The sequence below is a fragment of the Leuciscus leuciscus genome (assembly GCF_965113295.1).
Source record: "Leuciscus leuciscus genome assembly, chromosome: 2".
Classification (NCBI taxonomy): Eukaryota; Metazoa; Chordata; class Actinopteri; order Cypriniformes; family Leuciscidae; genus Leuciscus; species Leuciscus leuciscus.
In genome coordinates, this window is record NC_138726.1 from 48,082,170 (window position 1) to 48,100,206 (window position 18,037).

At 35.5% G+C, this 18,037-nt stretch overlaps 2 protein-coding genes and 1 long non-coding RNA gene across 5 annotated transcripts; 1 reads left to right on the forward strand and 2 right to left on the reverse strand.

Moving 5' to 3' along the window:
- Window positions 1-287: 287 nt before the first annotated feature.
- On the forward strand, window positions 288-4,630 carry saa (serum amyloid A). Its single transcript, XM_082155201.1, has 4 exons — window positions 288-425; window positions 565-660; window positions 766-904; window positions 4,246-4,630. Exons 2-4 carry the CDS (start codon window positions 573-575, stop codon window positions 4,382-4,384), a joined length of 366 nt encoding a protein of 121 aa, XP_082011327.1. The 5' UTR covers window positions 288-425; window positions 565-572; the 3' UTR covers window positions 4,385-4,630.
- Window positions 4,631-7,842: 3,212 nt separating this feature from the next.
- Window positions 7,843-9,981, reverse strand: LOC309493040. Of its 3 annotated transcripts, XR_014203779.1 has the most exons (5): window positions 9,777-9,981; window positions 9,599-9,671; window positions 9,233-9,289; window positions 8,685-8,757; window positions 7,843-8,606 (listed from the first exon to the last, which is right to left on the reverse strand). It is a non-coding gene; the product is annotated as an uncharacterized lncRNA (long non-coding RNA). The 3 variants fall into 3 exon arrangements; XR_014203778.1 differs by lacking the exon at window positions 9,599-9,671; XR_014203780.1 differs by having other exon boundaries at window positions 9,233-9,671.
- Window positions 9,982-13,423: 3,442 nt separating this feature from the next.
- On the reverse strand, window positions 13,424-16,725 carry rplp2b (ribosomal protein, large P2 b). The gene is made up of 5 exons (XM_082155213.1): window positions 16,621-16,725; window positions 15,918-16,041; window positions 15,757-15,805; window positions 13,968-14,063; window positions 13,424-13,541 (listed from the first exon to the last, which is right to left on the reverse strand). The coding sequence occupies exons 2-5, from the start codon at window positions 16,038-16,040 to the stop codon at window positions 13,465-13,467; spliced, it is 345 nt and encodes a 114-aa protein (XP_082011339.1). The 5' UTR covers window position 16,041; window positions 16,621-16,725; the 3' UTR covers window positions 13,424-13,464.
- Between the last annotated feature and the right edge of the window lie 1,312 nt (window positions 16,726-18,037).

The window sequence follows — 18,037 nt, forward strand, 5'->3', positions numbered from 1 at the left end:
AAAATTTAAATAAATCATACGAAAGAATGTCACTCTTTTCTTTGAAGAAAATATTACTTTGTGAAGTCACTGAAATTGTTCAAACTGTAAAGATGAAAAGTTAGTATTTTCTGTATTGGTGTTGATGCTAGTGTTTTTCCTCTCAGTGTGTTCTGAGTGACAGTGTGTGTTATCTCAGTGAGGGTTGTGCATAGTGTTGGCTGCACTGAGCCTGTTTTGAACCATGTGTTAAGAGTTTTGCACATGTAGCTCCAGTTGAGCTCACTGTCGTTTAGCAATCGGAAAAAAACGGTAAAATGTCAGATTTTCCTAATGCCATCTGGCGCATCACAGTTGGGAAAATCCATGCCCAGCCCAGTCCGAGGCTTATAAAAATGGAGCTGGCTGGATGAAGACATGATGTGACTGAACTGAGCAAACCAAAGGTAAGAGACTGACCACACTCACCTCTTTATTAATGCAAATCTAATGTCTACAGGGCTCACACTTCTCTTTGAGTGTACGATAAGTTGCTAAGGATAAAATCATTTTCTAAGGATTGTCCAAATATGTTTATGTGTTCAGTTCTAATCATGAAGCTCATTCTTGCTGTGCTGGTGGTGTTTTTGGTGGTTGGGACCCAGGCGCAGTGGTACCGCTTCCCAGCAGAAGCCTATCATGGTCACTTATTTTTCCTTTAATAATTCCATTTACTGTAACTTGAGACATGCACTAAGTTGAGTCAAACTGTAGGCATATTTGAACCATTTTCACCATGTCTCATAGGTGCGAAGGACATGTGGCGAGCCTACCAGGATATGAAGGAGGCCAACACGAAGGAATCAGACAAGTATTTCCATGCACGTGGGAACTATGATGCTGCAGAAAGAGGCCCGGGAGGAAAATGGGCAGCCGAAGTCATCAGGCACGTACAAAATCATACTAACTGTGGCAGATTTGATTACTCGATTCCTGATAAGCACTTAGATATTTGTCTCTCACCCTACAATAAAACAGCAGCATTTTAAAAGGGGTGTTTAAATGATTTTGGGGAATTTCGAATCATGATATGTTTATGATGTGTGCAGTGATGGAACAGAGGCTCTGCAGGCTCTCAGTCGCCACGGCAACTCTGATTCTGAAGCTGACCAGGAGGCCAATCGCTGGGGGCGTAACGGTGGAGACCCCGACCGTTTCAGGCCTGAGGAGCTTTCCACAAAGTACTGAAAACAGAAAAGCTCTCAAATCATCAGTGCCTCCAGGACCTTTTTTTTTTAAATTGCTTGGTTAAATCTTGCATAACAAATATAAAACTAACACTCTCTTTTCACATCTTATCATAATCATTCATTAAATCTGCATTTATGACAACAAAAATGTTATCTTTAATGTCACATTGATTAACTGTTTTGAGCATCATTTAGTCAGTGTAACATGTTTAATCTCGTCTGATTAAAGAATGCAACTTATTCATGTGTATGTCTATTTCCATTGTTGTTGTTTTGTTTTTTTAATTGCATTTAACAGTAATGCATATGACACAAATACAAATTTGTCCTCAAAAATGGTAGACACACACACACACACACACACACACACACACACACACACACACACACACACACACACACACACACACACACACACACACACACACACACACACACACACACACACACACACACACACACACACCTTGTTTACATGTGCAGACATCTGGAATTTCCTTCTCCCTGAATGACCTTTATAAAGATGTTTCAACAGCCATGAGAGCTGGAAGTGACAACAGTAAAGAAGTGAAACTGAAATTATTTTCATGAATTTTAAACTTCAGTAAGAAAAGTTTATACAAAAAAATTTATATTTATAATATTTATATTACAGTTTTTTTCTAAACGACAGTGGGCACAACTGGAGTCACATGTGCAAAACTCTAACTACAGTCTGCGCAGCAGCAGTTCATGTGGACCAAACTCTAGTTTGTTTTGCATTGCTTGAACACAGTTTTCAAAACTCGACACACTTATCCCATGACTTTAACCACAACCTGCACAACACTGTGGATTTACAGCACTTTGTTCAAACGCTAACACACTGCTGTCAAAACTGTGAACCACACATTCAAAACAGAATAGATTTCAGCCTTGTGCCTTTCAAACACTGCTGAGTGCAATTTCAGCTGAAAGGCTAAGCAGGTGTCTTGTTTTAGACTTGTTAGTGAACAAACACACACACACACACACACATATATATATATACTGTAGGTAGAGCTCAGAAAGACTAATTTTGGAAATGGAACAAGGAAGACGGGTTCGTGGAGGGATAAGGGTGGCAGGGAGAGGGCGGATGCGTGCCGGATGTGAGGACACGAGTCCAGAGGACTGCCAGGGATCGATAAGGCACTCCAGAAGGTTCTTCCCCAGGTGCATGGCAAGAGAGAACATTAGATGTGATGTTGATGAAAACCTGTGGCCTGATGCTAGAGAGAGGCAGGATTAGCCCCTCAATTATTTGTTCGAATTACAGTTTGTACTTTTAGTTTCTACCTTTTTTTTCTCATTACTGTAATTCCGTAAATTACTACAGACTATTGAAGCAAACTGCTAATTTTCATTTACCTTAAAGAATTGTTATGTTCTAAAAATTTAAATAAATCATGTGAAAGAATGTCACTCTTTTCTGTGAAGAAAATATTACTTTGTGAAGTCACCGAAATTGTTCAAACTGTAAAGATGAAAAGTTAGTATTTTCTGTATTGGTGTTTGATGCTAGTGTTTTTCCTCTCAGTGTGTTCTGAGTGACAGTGTGTGTTATCTCAGTGAGGGTTGTGTATAGTGTTGGCTGCACTGAGCCTGTTTTGAGCCATGTGTTAAGAGTTGTGTTGCTCTGAATGAGTTTTGCAGGTGATGTGAACTGTTTCGCTCAGGTGACTGTTGGTAGTGCAGACTGTAGTTAGAGTTTTGCACATGTAGCTCCAGTTGTGCTCACTGTCGTTTAGCAATCAAAAAAACTGTAAGTTGAATTACTTACAATTATTTATTTTGATTAAACATATTTGTATAAGCACTTTATACCACAAAACTAATGAATTTCTGCCACACTACACTTCCTTTGCATGTATTTAATTATGATTTCATTTTGTAATGTACATCTAACTATAAAGGTTGCACAATTTGCAGTGTCAATATTTTTTACGAATTACAATTGTATATCACAAAACTATTTGCTTTCTGCCATACCACACTTCTTTTGCATGTTTTAAATTATTCTTTATTAATAATAATAATAATAAGAAGAAGAAGAAGAATTACATGTTTATGGTTTCATTTTGTATTGTAAATTTTTTGGTTTCATTTAGCATTTCACATCTCAGTATGAAGATTAAAAATTTTGGAGAGTTGCATCTCAGAATGTTTTGTATAAAGTAACGGGTAGTCTTTTGACGCAGTGTCTGAAATATAAACAGTTATGTTTCATCAATTCTGAATTTCCCAGAATTAAAATGTCAGATTTTCCTAATGCCATCTGGCGCATCACAGTTGGGAAAATCCATGCCCAGCCCAGTCCGAGGCTTATAAAAATGGAGATGGCTGGATGAAGACATGATGTGACTGAACTGAGCAAACCAAAGGTAAGAGACTGACTACACTCACCTCTATATTAATGCAAATCTAATGTCTACAGGGATCACACTTCTCTTTGAGTGTACGATAAGTTGCTAAGGATAAAATCATTTTCTAAGGATTGTCCAAATATGTTTATGTGTTCAGTTCTAATCATGAAGCTCATTCTTGCTGTGCTGGTGGTGTTTTTGGTGGTTGGGACCCAGGCGCAGTGGTACAACTTCCCAGTAGAAGCCGCTCAAGGTCACTTATTTTTCCTTTAATAATTCCATTTAACTTGAGACATGCACTAAGTTGAGTCAAACTGTAGGCATATTTGAACCATTTTCACCATGTCTCAGGTGGGTGGGACATGTGGAAAGCCTACCGGGATATGAGGGAGGCCAACTGGAAGGACTCAGACAAGTATTTCCATGCACGTGGGAACTCTGATGCTGCAAGTAGAGGCTCGGGAGGCAGATGGGCAGCCGGAGTCATCAGGCACGTACAAAATCATACTAACTGTGGCAGATTTGATTACTCGATTCCTGATAAGCACTTAGATATTTGTCTCTCACCCTACAATGAAACAGCAGCATTTTAAAAGGGGTGTTTAAATGATTTTGGGGAATTTCGAATCATGATATGTTTATGATGTGTGCAGTGATGGAAGAGAGGCTCTGCAGGCTCTCAGTCGCCACGGCAACTCTGATTCTGCAGCTGACCAGGAGGCCAATCGCTGGGGGCGTAACGGTGGAGACCCCGACCGCTACAGGCCTAAGGGCCTTCCCAAAAAGTACTGAAAACAGAAAAGCTCTCAAATCATCAGTGCCTCCAGGACCTTTTTTTTATTTTTTTATTGCTTGGTTAAATCTTGCATAACAAATATAAAACTAACACTCTCTTTTCACATCTTATCATAATCATTCATTAAATCTGCATTTATGACAACAAAAGTGTAATCTTTAATGTCACATTGATTAACTGTTTTGAGCATCATTTAGTCAGTGTAACATGTTTAATCTCGTCTGATTAAAGAATGCAACTTATTCATGCGTATGTCTATTTCCATTGTTGTTGTTTTGTTTTTTTATTTGCATTTAACAGTAATGCATATGACACAAATACAAATTTGTCCTCAAAAATGGTAGACACACACACACATACAGCCATGAGAGCTGAACACTTCATATGTCACTTCAACTAAGCTCGTTCCACCATAACACGGGCAACAATTCTCATTCAGAAAGCATACAGTCAATTTACTTGCCAAAGACAAGAAGTTATGGGGGGAAAAAACTAATTCCTGAAGCAATAATTACAAAATCAACAAAAACAAAACATCAGCAACATGTAGGCCTATAAGAAAGCATTAAAAAAACATCAAAAACATGTAGTACAATGATGTATGTGCAGTATTGGAGTCCAAAATGTGCCAGGAGGCCTTTTTGTGTAGAGTTTGTTCTCCCCGTGTTTAACGGGTGTGTGTGTGTGTGTGTGTGTGTGTGTGTGTGTGTGTCATGTCATCCCTGTGATAGACAGCCATCTGTCCAGGGTGTTTTCCTGCCTACGACCCGAGATGCAGGGAAAGACTCCAGCCTCCCCACGACCCAATAGCACAAACGCTTTAGCAAATGTATAGAATAGATGGGTGGATGAACAGTACTGTGAGGGTTCTAGTCCTCCCTCTCTCTGCCACTCGTCTTTCCCCACTAATGTGTCTCATTCACGTCACTGGTTGTTTAAGTTGGAGCGCCTCCAGCTGGTCACTCAAGCACACTGCCTGTACACGAATCCACCATGCATAGGCTATATGATATTTCATTAGCCTACTAACAAATAGTAAAATTCTGGTTTCTTTTAAACCAGCCCTTCACTACTATTATAAAAGAACTTACATTTTGTGTTAATTTTATTTCATTTGGTAACATATTCCCAAGTTTTAACTCATAATGAAGGAGGGATAAAAGTGTTTTAGTTCTTAAATGCTTAAGAAAAGCTAGACTTTATGAACACATGAAATGCTTCATATTTAAAAAGGTTTTTGTTGTTTTATTTTTTAATATATTCCCATCTTGCAATCATTCTATGTTGTTTGATGCTCTTGTCTGATGTACTGTTGCACTAAAACTTCAAACTTTCAATAAAACTGAAAGTCAAAATTATTTTGCCAATGTATCTAATAAAAGTGAAATCATATATCATATATGCAAAGTTGCAAACACAATGGTTTGCTAGTGTTGGCTACATCTGACTGCGGACATCTGGAATTTCCATGTATTGGGATGATTCAGTGTTTACGCTGTAAGAACAAGTTGTTCTAATATTTGGGAGTGCAACCAGCAAAATTCCATACAAAAGCAAAACTGAAATTAAGGTAGTACAATGATCTGTTTTGAATCATTTCATAAGGGGGAAAAATAGGCCCTACCACAAATATTATGGCAAGCCGGTTTAACATTTAATCCTTAAAACCTACTAGTCTCTATTATCATGCTACTAGTACTTATTTTTTAGATACTAGTATCTATTCCATTAAGTACTACTATTACTTATTCATTAGCTACTTTAGGTACTAGTACCTATTCGTTAGATACTAGTTCTTATTTTTTTAAACATACTAGCTATTCATTAGATTCTAGTGCCTATTATATTGGTACCAGTACTTATTTATTAGATACTAGTGCTTATTCATTAGTTACTAGTACTTATTCATTAAATTCTAGTGCCTATTAAATTGGTACTAGTACGTATTTATTATATACTAGTACTCATTCATTAGTTACTTATTTCAATAGATACTAGTACTTATTTCAATAGTGACTATAACTATTCTTTTGTTACTAGTAACAAATTATTATTTTTGCCATTGACTTCCATGGGGATCTGTCATTCAGATATCAATTATTCAGTTCTGACTAGTGTGTATTCCAATTGTGACTACATATATATTAGATAATAGTATAGTTATTCATTAGGTACTAGTACTTTTTTTTCAGATACTAGTACTTATTCATAGCTACTACTTATTCAATATAGTACTTATTTATTAGACACTAGTATCTTTTGAAATTGTTACGAGTAACTATTCTTATTTTACTAGTCACAACTGCTTTTTTACTCGTCTTATGTTATGACTAGTCAGAACGGCCACTGTAGAGGTCAATTAAAAATCTTACTAGTAAAATAAAAAATCTTACTAGTAACATTTGGAATAAATACTAGTATCTAATAAATAGGTAGTATCTAATGAATAAGTAGTATCTAATGACTTAGTACTAGTATTTATTGAATAAATACTAGTATCTAGTAATAGGAACTAGTATCTAAAAAATAAGTACTAGTACCTAATAAATAACTACTAGTATCTAATAAATACATACTAGTCGCAGTTGGAATACATACTTGTCAGAACTGAATAGTTGATATCTGAATGACGGATCCCCATAGAAGTCAATGGCAAAAATTTAAAATGTGTTACTAGTAACAAAATAATAGTAACTATTCACTATCAAAATAAGTAGTATCTAATGAATAAGTACTACTATCTAATAATAAATACTAGTAACTAATGAATAAGTACTAGTATCTAATGAATAAGTACTAGTACCAATTTACAGTTTTTTTCGATTGCTAAACGACAGTGGGCACAACTGGAGTCACATGTGCAAAACTCTAACTACACTGTAAAAATAAAAGGTGCCTGGAGGAACCTTTTGGGGTTCTTCACTTTGCCACACTGGCGGAACCGTCTGTAGATCCTCTAGGCACCCTTTAAAGAGGGGCGGTTCTCTGAGGAACCACACAGGTTTCCTGAGGAACTCTTATATAAGGCACTGTGTGGAACCACTGTGGGTGCCTCCAGGAACCAAATTTCAATTTTATTTTATTTGTATTAAATTAATTTCATGTTGTTACTATGGTTACCACCATTAACTTCTATTATAATAAACAAACTGAACCAAATACAAAATAAGAATTGTTTATTACATATTTTAGATCCATTTTAATACATACACTTCCATGCACTTGAAAAAAAAAAGCTAGTAATAGATTAATATCAATGAATACACACACACACAAAAAAATAGTATAATACATAAGTAACATGAATAATCAACCATGTGTATTACAATAGGCTACACAAGAAAAGACATCTCATCAAAATGCATGGAAAACACATGTTCCATGTAATAAATCAATGTAAAAAATTACAGTTTTGACTAATTAAAAATGTCCATCTTCACTTAATTTTAAAACGTGTTTCAGTCCGCTTGTAAAGTCTGACGTCACTGTTTCCAAGTCCAAAAGCTCTATCAGATGCCAAAAACAAACAACAAACAGTGCTAATATACACTCATTGTGCTGTAATATTCCTGAAAATTAGGATCCTAACCTTTATCTCTATTCCGAAATCTCAGATGGTTAGTTATTCAGCTATTTTGAATCATAAAATGTTGAAGTCTGGGATGCCGTGAGACTGGAGACTGAAATGTACACTATGCCTTTTGAAAAGCTTAAATGTGTGACTTGAATCAACAGTTCCCATAAATGGTTGTTGAGTATTCTCAATATCTAGAAACAAGATAGAGAAAGTAGAAGTAGAGGCTTCGACCCGGTAACAGTATTCCTTATGTCACAACAAGCAGAAAACATTTTCCATTTTAACAGAGTTAAGGTAGAGTAAAATGATCTGTTGTTCTGTGAATGTTCACTGGTGAATTCACTCATTTCAATAAGAATCCACACGATCAGCAATTTTGTCTTTTTGCCTGTGTAATTTCACGAAATTCACAAATGTGATGCACCTTTACTCGCTGCAACATAAAATGCAATCAATTATAAAATCTTCACAAGGGACACGTGAGGTACTTAACGAGTTAGAAAAGTGAAAAGGTGCATCAGCTTCATTTTCTGTTTGCTTTTCCTCTTTTCTGGTGGATGGTCCAGGCACTTCAGTGATTTTCAGGTCTACAGGAGGATTTTTATTCTTGATCAAACTTGTATTTCAGCTTACCGAGATCCCTGCAAAGTACAAAATTTACTGTTAGTAAGGTTATTAAAGTTATTAAATAATTTCCTCAGCCTTGTGACGTTCCAAACCTGTTTGACTTTCTGTCGGTGGAACCCGAAAGCAGATCTCAGGCATAATGCAACCCGTCACCATTCAATATCACTGCATGAAACACAAGCATAAATTTTTTTTGTAATTCATTCAAACTATTCTTATGTACACTTGTCTAGTTCAATTCAATGCAACAATTTATGTAAAAATGGTTAAGCTCCAAAAATGTCCCAGAAAAGATCCTAAAAATAGTCAATGAGTTCACAACTCATGTGTTATGGGTTGTGTTGTAAGTCTTCTGAAGTTTTTTTTTGTCGAAAAAGACTAAACTTTAAGTTATAATTCAGGGTTCAAATGTCTTATATTCAAATGCATATGATTAAGGTATAGCCTATAAAAATGCATAGCATTATTAGCTCCAAACCTGTGATATTATTTTTCTGAGTAACATGAATGAGATTTGAGAGCATGAGGGAAGATTTTCAGAGAATAACTTATTAAAAAAGTACACAGTCAAACAATACAATTTCACACAGAGAAAGTTCATAGTAATAAAGTACTTGCATGTGGTGTATAGGTAACTTACTGTAATTCAATGTTGCCTCTGAAATGTTCAGATTATTTTAGAAATGTACTGGTTGTTCTGGGGAAACAAAAGAACAAAGCTGATTATTCACAACATAATATTTATTGACCAGTAAATGGCTTTAAAATGGTATTTGAGAGTGAGGGCACCTGTAGTAAGTAAAGTTAGGCTAAACAAAAACAGACCAAACTATATTAACCTGCTTTTGTTATTCATAACAAACGCCAATGACGACAGCAGGAATCAGCTACATTAGTTAGGCTATCTCAGCAATTTGAAGACACAGTTTTACAGAATATGTTGAATTGAATGACTAAATCAATCTAAGACAATAAGTCAATAATTTCCATTTGTTCATTAACTTACGTTAGATCAACGTAGTTAGCATCGCGGCTTAAACCTTCATACCAGATACTGTGCAATAAACGAGTGGTAAACACTGTAAAAAAGTAGTAATGTATAATCAATTTAGTTTATATATATGTGTGTTTGAATATATAGTGAGTTGACTCTGTATTTATATTTATTTGGCGAGTTTACAAACCTTGTAACGGAGAGCCGATCAAACGGCGGAAGCTTTGATGAGAGGACGGAGCCGTTACCCGATGACGTCGATCAGCTGAGCTTTGTTGCGCGCGAGCAGCGCGAGGATCACTGAAGCGACGACAGCAGAGGAATAGCAGCAGTTTCGTGACAGAATAAAACTTTTCTCCTCCTAGTTCTTCTTCTTCAAATAATAATTTATGAAGAAGTAGGTAAAAATTTATATTTTATTACTATTATTTATTCAATAATAATTAATGAATTCTTCTTATTAATATTATTATAATTTAGTGTTGTTGTTTAAGGTTTAAATTAATCAACAAAATAGGCCTATAGATACTAAATAAATGTAAGCTACCCAGGTGAAAAAGACGTAGGCTACTGTTAAATGTATTAAAAATGCATTAAAGTATATTTGTATTGTAGGCCTACTAAAAACACACTCAAGTACATTTTTAATAGTACGTCTTTTTTCACCTGGGTATGTAGGCTATACTGAATCAAACTTAAGTAGCCTATAATAATAATAATAGGATAATAATATTCTCATTCTGGCCTCACAGAACCATTGGGTTCCTCCAGATGCTGGCTTTAACATAAGAGATCTTCCAGGAACCACTTAAATGTTAAAAGATCTTCCAATAACCCTTTTATCGCATTCAAGTTCCTCTATTTTCCCCCAAAGCACTTCGAGGTCTCATGGTAATGAAAAGGTGACTCCAGAACCTCTGAACTAAATACAAAGTGCTTAAAGGATCCCATAAGTTCCAGCAAGAACCTCAAAGAATGTCAATGCTCCTCCAGTAACCCTACTATAGGAGAAAGAGCTTTGAGGCACTTAAATTACATTTTGAAGTTCCTTGAGTATCCGACAGGATATTTGAGGCTCCTTTAGTTTTTACAGTGTACAGTCTGCACAGCAGCAGTTCATGTGGACCAAACTCTAGTTCGTTTTGCATTGCTTGAACACAGTTTTCAAAACTCTACACACTTATCCCATGACTTTAACCACAAACATGCACAACACTGTGGATTTACAGCACTTTGTTCAAATGCTAACACACTGCTGTCAAAACTGTGAACCACACATTCAAAACAGAATAGATTTCAGTCTTGTGCCTTTCAAACACTGCTGATTATGGCCTGATGCTAGAGAGAGGCAGGATTAGCCCCTCAATTATTTGTTTGAATTACAGTATGCACTTTTAGTTTCTACCTTTTTTTTCTCATTACTGTAATTCCGTAAATTACTACAGACTATTGAAGCAAACTGCTCATTTTCATTTACCGTAAAGAATTATGTTCTAAAAATGTACAGTTTTTCTCGAGACACAATGACCACAACATGTAACTCATTCACCAACCCCCTGAACCAATTCTGCTAAACTACAAGCACAATTCCTGCTTTACACTGACATTGCAGTTTTAAAACACACATTTGTTTCAAAACACTACACACAATTCTCTGCTTTTGGCACAATTTTAATGCAGAAAATCTCTTGTTTTCCCAAGGAACACACTGCCATTCAAATATGCACACTGACTCATCACATGGGCAAACACCCGTCACACAGTTTTACAATTAGCAATCAGAGCTTTAGCATAAAAGGGCAACAGGTGAGCTCTTCAGTGGAGCAATGGATGCCAACATTGGATTTTTTTTTTTTTTTTTTTTTTTTTTACTGTAACTGTATACATTCAATTCTTCTGTTGTTTTGTATGTAGACCACTGTATGTCCAACTTTGTGTTGGTTGGGATGTACACTGTGTACATTGTTTTTGTGGGAAAAATAAAATATATTTGTTACCATGTATTTGTGTGTTCTGAATATAAAAACAATATTCTCAAATATTTTACAACACACTTATGTATGTACTGTCTGTAGTAAGTGTAACACTGAACAAAAAGTGTTTTCCATTCATCATAGTGTTTTACATTGAGCACATCAGTGTTCAACTGGTTCTTATAAATGTCTATTCATATGATGGTTTGTGTGTGTCATTTGAAAACAAAATACCATTTTGAGAAGAAATAACATTGTTTTGAATGTAAAGTTTCATTTTGCAAGAGAATTGAGGGGTTTTGCCCATTGTGTGTGTTTTTTTTGGATTTATGTGTAGAGTTCTGAGAATATGAGGCATGCTTTCAGAAAATGTGTGTAAACAATCGAGAAAAACTGTAAATAAATCATGTGAAAGAATGTCACTCTTTTCTTTGAAGAAAATATTACTTTGTATGAAGTCACTGAAATTGTTCAAACTGTAAAGATGAAAAGTTAGTATTTTCTGTATTGGTGTTTGATGCTAGTGTTTTTCCTCTCAGTGTGTTCTGAGTGACAGTGTGTGTTATCTCAGTGAGGGTTGTGTGTAGTGTTTTTCCTCTCAGTGTGTTCTGAGTGACAGTGTGTGTTATCTCAGTGAGGGTTGTGTGTAGTGTTGGCTGCACTGAGCCTGTTTTGAGCTGTGTGTTAAGAGTTGTGTTGCTCTGAGTGAGTTTTGCAGGTGATGTGAACTGTTTAGCTCAGGTGACTGTTGGTAGTGCAGACTGTAGTTAGAGTTTTGCACATGTAGCTCCAGTTGAGCTCACTGTTGTTTAGCAATCGAAAAAAACTGTAATAGGCACTAGAATCTAATGAATAAGTACTAGTGTCTTTTTAATACCGGTAGGTACTAGTATCTAATAAATAAGAACTATCTATGAATAAGTACTAGTATCTTTAAAAAGGTACTAGTCCCTAAAGAATAAGTAGCTAATGAATAAGTACTAGTACTTAATAGAATAGATACTAGTATCTAAAAAATAAGTACTATAGTAGCATGAAAATAGAGACTAGTAGGTTTTAAGGATTAAATGTTAAAACGGCTTGCCATACTAAAATTAATTTCATCTTGGATTCACATGCTGATGAATGGCACTAGCAACATCAAGATCATGGGTTTGATTCCCAGGAATGCATGACCTGATCATACATGTAACTTGAATGCACTAGTCACTTTGGATAAAAGTGTCCGCCAAATGTATAAAAGAAGACATATTTAGATATAAGCTATTCAGTTATATAACGGTTGGATTAGAATAGATCCTAAGTAAATAATCATGTTGGACTCTAAGACACCTGACTTCCCAGAAAAAGTTGTGCAACACAGGAATCGGCCACAAGAGCCAAAACATTTGCCTCACATAACACCCTGGAAACTCCACATCCAACCCATGTCCAAGCACAAGCCCATTATGGCCATGCTTGAGAGGTTTTAGTTTACAATTTATGTGCAAAGATCCAATATATCTATATGGAATGTGAGCTTTTAATATTTTTTTGCTGAGGGAAATATTAGACTAAGGATTATCCTTTTTTTTTTTTTTAAGTCTCAGGCTTGCAGTCATGAAGCTTTTTGTAATCAATGTTTTGCATAATGTGTTTTTAAAAATTACTGATTTCATGTCTTCAACCAATAGGTTTTTGCATAGAAATTACTGGAGGAAAAGTTATTTGAGTGGCATCAGATTCAAAGCAGTGAAAATATAACTAGATTGTAACTCGTGTATTTGTGTGTGATAGTGGAGTACAGATTCTAATCACTCATCCTACTCCACATTATAAACATTGAAAAATAACTTAAATTCTGAAATGAACTAGGAAGAAAAAATCATTTTGTAATAAACTTTATTTTGGTCCCGAGGAGACAGATTAGTCAAAGAGTCCGAATCCCATGTCATCTTCGGATTCTTCAGACTCCTCTTTCTTCTCTTCTTTCTTCTCCTCCGCTGCAGGAAAAAAGAAAAGGGATAAAGACGTTAACAACTCCACCCTGAGCAATTCACATTTATTAATATTTCATAATACTGCCCTTAATATCATCTAAAATAAACCAATAAAATATAAATTTAAAGACAATGACAAAACGTTTGTTGGTTGAAAGAATGATCAAGACATTGAGAAATACTTGCAACATTCACAATAGATAAATATATAAATACAACCATAATAGTGTTTATTTAGTGAAAACATACTTCGATTACTTTCAGCAACTTTACTGTTTAGTTACTTTAAACATTTTGAATCTATTTGCCTATAATTGATATTTGTCATGCTAAAGCATGTCATGCTTTTAGCATTTATATGCTAAAAAGTTGTGAGCTATACTGTCAAACCCCATGAGAGAGAGAGACAGGGGAAAATAAGGCACTGACCTGCAGGGGCGGCAGCAGATGCTCCAGCGGATGGGGCGGCAGAGCTGGAAACGGCTACAGCACCACCGGACGGCACGCTGGCCAGCTTACTGAAACCTGACAGACGGCGACAAACACACACACTGAGACATGCTCAAACTGATCCTGTACCCTTGTTTCTTATCCAGGACACTCTGCAGGGTTCCCATGCACTCTTTGACCAAAATTTGTTTGCTATTACTGGATAAGGCTTTTTAGAAAAATATATAAACACTCAAATCAATTCCTATAAAACTATTTTAAAGCTGGAATTTCTCTTAAATTATTAATATCCTCAAGGTAGACCAAAGTGCTGTACAAGACAATTACATCAATCAAAAAAAAAAGCCTACATAACACCCAAACGTACGAACTTAAATGCCAATGAAAATAAGTCTTCACCCAAAAATGAAAATTGTTACTCATTGACGGTTTAAAACGTTTATAAAAAGACTGAAATAAATCCATATGAATCCAGCGGTTTAATTAAAGTCTTCTGAAGAGACACTAACGCTTTATATGATGACCAAGCTTAATTTGGCTTTTACATAGGGGACAATCCACGGCAAGATGTGCAATAAACGATTTTAATGCACGACATGGAGGCAAAGAACCACCCGATGTGAAGTGGACTGCATTTAAATTGTTTAACGCACAGTTAGACATGAATATTCCACTTATACCATGGTTATTGGCCAGCATTGACAAGTTAAAGCTGTTATTGGCATTTTCAGAACAATATTTGACCTAGAAAAGTAAAAATTTGTTATTTTCATCAGTTATGGCTCGTTGGATCTAACATTATGTCCCCTTTAAATCAGACAGAGATGATCTTAGTGCCATGAGATCACATTTATTTGAATGAATAATAGCGTTTATTTCAATTAATTTTAGAGAGAGAAAGAGAGAAATATGTATCTGTGCAGCATCTTTCCTCTAATAGTGAAGCTACGAGATTCAAAAACTGCGATTTTACTCCCTCATTGCTGAGAAACATAATGTAGCGCAATTTAGTAAAGCGATTTTAATTGTAAAAAGTTGCGGGCCAGTGTTTCTGTGCTCCAGAAGTACACAGTGCGATCTCTGAGCGCTTCAATGAAATCAGCGCATTAATATAGAAGAGTGGATTAAACTGGCTGGAAATGTCTGTGCATTAAACCGTTTTAAATGCACACTTTCGAGCCAAACAGAATTGAGTATTCAGACAGACCATGGTATAATCACATATAAACACTGACCAACGTTAACAGAAGCTCAACCGTACTTGCTTGATGCATGAGAACAAACCTCATTGGTTCATGGGTAAGCTCAAACATGTTGGTGTGACGCGATAATCTCATTGGTTATTGAGCATCAAGCATGTATGGTTGCGCTTCTGTTCATGTTCGCTGGTCAATGTTTATATGTGATTATACCAAGGTCTGTCTGAATACTCATTTCTGTTTGACGTTTGGGTGAATAGACTATAAATGGAGAAAATATCTGCGTTTCGAATGAACGAAAATCTTATGATTTGGAAAAGCATGAGGGTGAATATTGAATGTGAAATTTTTAGATAAACTAAACCTCTTATTCTGCTTTTATAAACATCAATATGGTCAGCGGATTTGACATTCAAAGCTTTTTAAAGCTCTGAAACAGTTTTGAAATTCCCCGATATTTTTTCAGGTTTTCCATGACCATGGGAACCCTAGCCTGGACTTAAACATATCCTCTCAAGTCCCTCACATCAGTAACCACTATGATACCAGTTTAAAACAACCAAACTCACCTTGGACAATCACTTCCTCGACATTTTTGCCATTGAGCTCGGACACAACCTACAATACAGAAAAGTCAACATTAAAGACAAGCTGAATGTATGTAGTTCTTTACAAGCACAACATCTGACCCTGTCTCAGTGTTCATGCGCAGTTTTAGGAATAGATTTACCTTGCTCATACGAGTATCATCGGCTTCAATGCCAACGCTCTCCAGGATCTTCTTGATGTCACCTGTGCTGGGACTATCTTTGCCTCCAAGGGCAGCGAGCAGGTAAGCAGCTACGTAACGCATCCTACATAAAGAGAAATTAAAGCATTAACATATAGGAAACATTAACAGTTTTGACCAGAATAATGGTCATCATTCAAAAATATTTGACAGCTGAATGCCCCAATAATAATTTTTTTACATTTAACTAATTTAATTATAGTAAACAAAAATTCTGAATGTAAAGGAGTTAATTTTACACAATATTTATTAAATTCATACGTTTAAGAAAAAAAAAAAAAGGTGCATCACAAATGTGTACATAAAACCTTAACTGAACAATATTTGAGTTCTTGTCCTACTAAAGTGATGCATATTAAAAGAATAAGAGGACATTTAGTTTTTAGTGTACTTTAAATAAAACAATGGCTCAAGCGCCATCTTTTACTACATCTTCACATTTCTTTTACTAATTTTTTGCCACATGGCTGAGTGAATTACTGCTAACGTTAGCGTACTGAGTATTAATACATCAATCTGAGCTTCTGTATTACATCAGTCTAGCAAATGAAGGACTGAGGATCTTTATTGTTTCAAATACATTCATCATTCGCTCGTTTGAACTTTATGTGTGCTTGTTAAATCGGTGCTTTTATTCACTCACTTTGCGGAGAGACGAAGACTCGTGTGTTCACAAGCGGGCTCGTGCAAGCAGAAAGGAAGCGGAAGGGTGGCGAAAACCGGAAAAACGACACGACCGATGACGTCACCTGTGAGGAGCGAATCGAAAGGACGCAAAGCACGTCAATCACGAGGTTGAGGGCGGAGTCTCTTCTCGTTTCCCCCTTTTTTTTTCGGACGAAACCCTATGGATGAAACATTATGTTTATTTAAACATATTACGCTAATATTAAAAACGTGTTACAATAAAATTGTCTGGTATTTTTGTGCTCAATCACTGAACTATAATAGTTCAGTGTGCCCAGTAGATATGACAGGAAAATTTGCCATAAATTTGCTGTTTGTTTGCTGTTTTTGGCTATATCATCGTTTACACATCATTTAAACACATCATTTAAAAAAATTATGGAAACTTGTATAACTTTCAGAGAAATGGCAGAAAAGCACAGACTGATGAATGCATGTCCTCTAGGAATAGGTTGCTCATTGTTTGTGGAGTTAGGCCTACTTTTCTTCTCACTCTATCATGTTGTTTTCCTTCTAAAAGTCTACAGAACAAAATTAATCTGATAAATTCCAATATATTTCGTTATTATATCAATTAAATCCTCAAAAGCAAAAATGTACCAATATAGTCTAAAACATGCCAGCAGAGGTCATTGTTTATCATCATCCTACTCGTGAGCATATTTAAAGTGTAGGACTATTACGCAAAATCACAATTACCTGGACAACAGAGTCAGAAAATAACTTATTAATTACACTTATTTTACTTATTAAAATAATAATATTTGTAATATTTAAAAAAAACATATTTTCTAACTTTAAGAAAACACTGTAGGTAAATAATGCTCAAGGTAACAACATTCTACTAGAATAGGCTACCATTTAAATTAATGGTTTGCATCTTTGTTAGATTACACAGCTGTCTGTAATTGTGTTTATCACACACACAGCTGTTTTAGAATATCAATCTACCTATATTGTATGCAAAAGAGCAGTAAATGCATTCTGCATAAAATCTCATTCTTTTGTTTTACAGAAGAAAGAAAATCATACAGGATTGGAATGAATAATTAATTACAAAGTTTCATTTTATGTGAACTATTGTTTTAATTGCTCATGCAAGTGCGTTAGAAAATCATCATGAAAAGGTTTCTGATATAGAAAGATTGGTAAGAATGGAAGTGTAAAGAGCACATCAGACTGTCTGATTTAGCACTGATGTCAATGTGACATGTGGATTTGTGAATAATAGTTCACCCAAAAAATAAATTTCAAAAATGGAATGAAATAATCATGTTATTTTAACCTAGATGGCTTAATGATTTTTTTGACAGGATGACCTGACTGCTCTTTTCAAAGATGAGATACCTTGAGCAAAGTACTATAAAAAATCT

Bases quoted from the DNA above. Each gene is read 5' to 3' on its own strand.
- rplp2b (XM_082155213.1), bottom strand. From the start codon at position 16,040: ATGCGTTACGTAGCTGCTTACCTGCTCGCTGCCCTTGGAGGCAAAGAT. The intron at 15,806-15,917 runs GTAAATCTATTC...TCTGTATTGTAG, and splicing joins ATGATACTCGTATGAGCAAG to GTTGTGTCCGAGCTCAATGG. The intron at 13,542-13,967 runs GTCAGTGCCTTA...TTTTTCCTGCAG, and splicing joins ATCTGCTGCCGCCCCTGCAG to CGGAGGAGAAGAAAGAAGAG.
- saa (XM_082155201.1), top strand. From the start codon at position 573: ATGAAGCTCATTCTTGCTGTGCTGGTGGTGTTTTTGGTGGTTGGGACC. The intron at 661-765 runs GTCACTTATTTT...CATGTCTCATAG, and splicing joins CCCAGCAGAAGCCTATCATG to GTGCGAAGGACATGTGGCGA. The intron at 905-4,245 runs GCACGTACAAAA...TGATGTGTGCAG, and splicing joins TGGGCAGCCGAAGTCATCAG to TGATGGAAGAGAGGCTCTGC.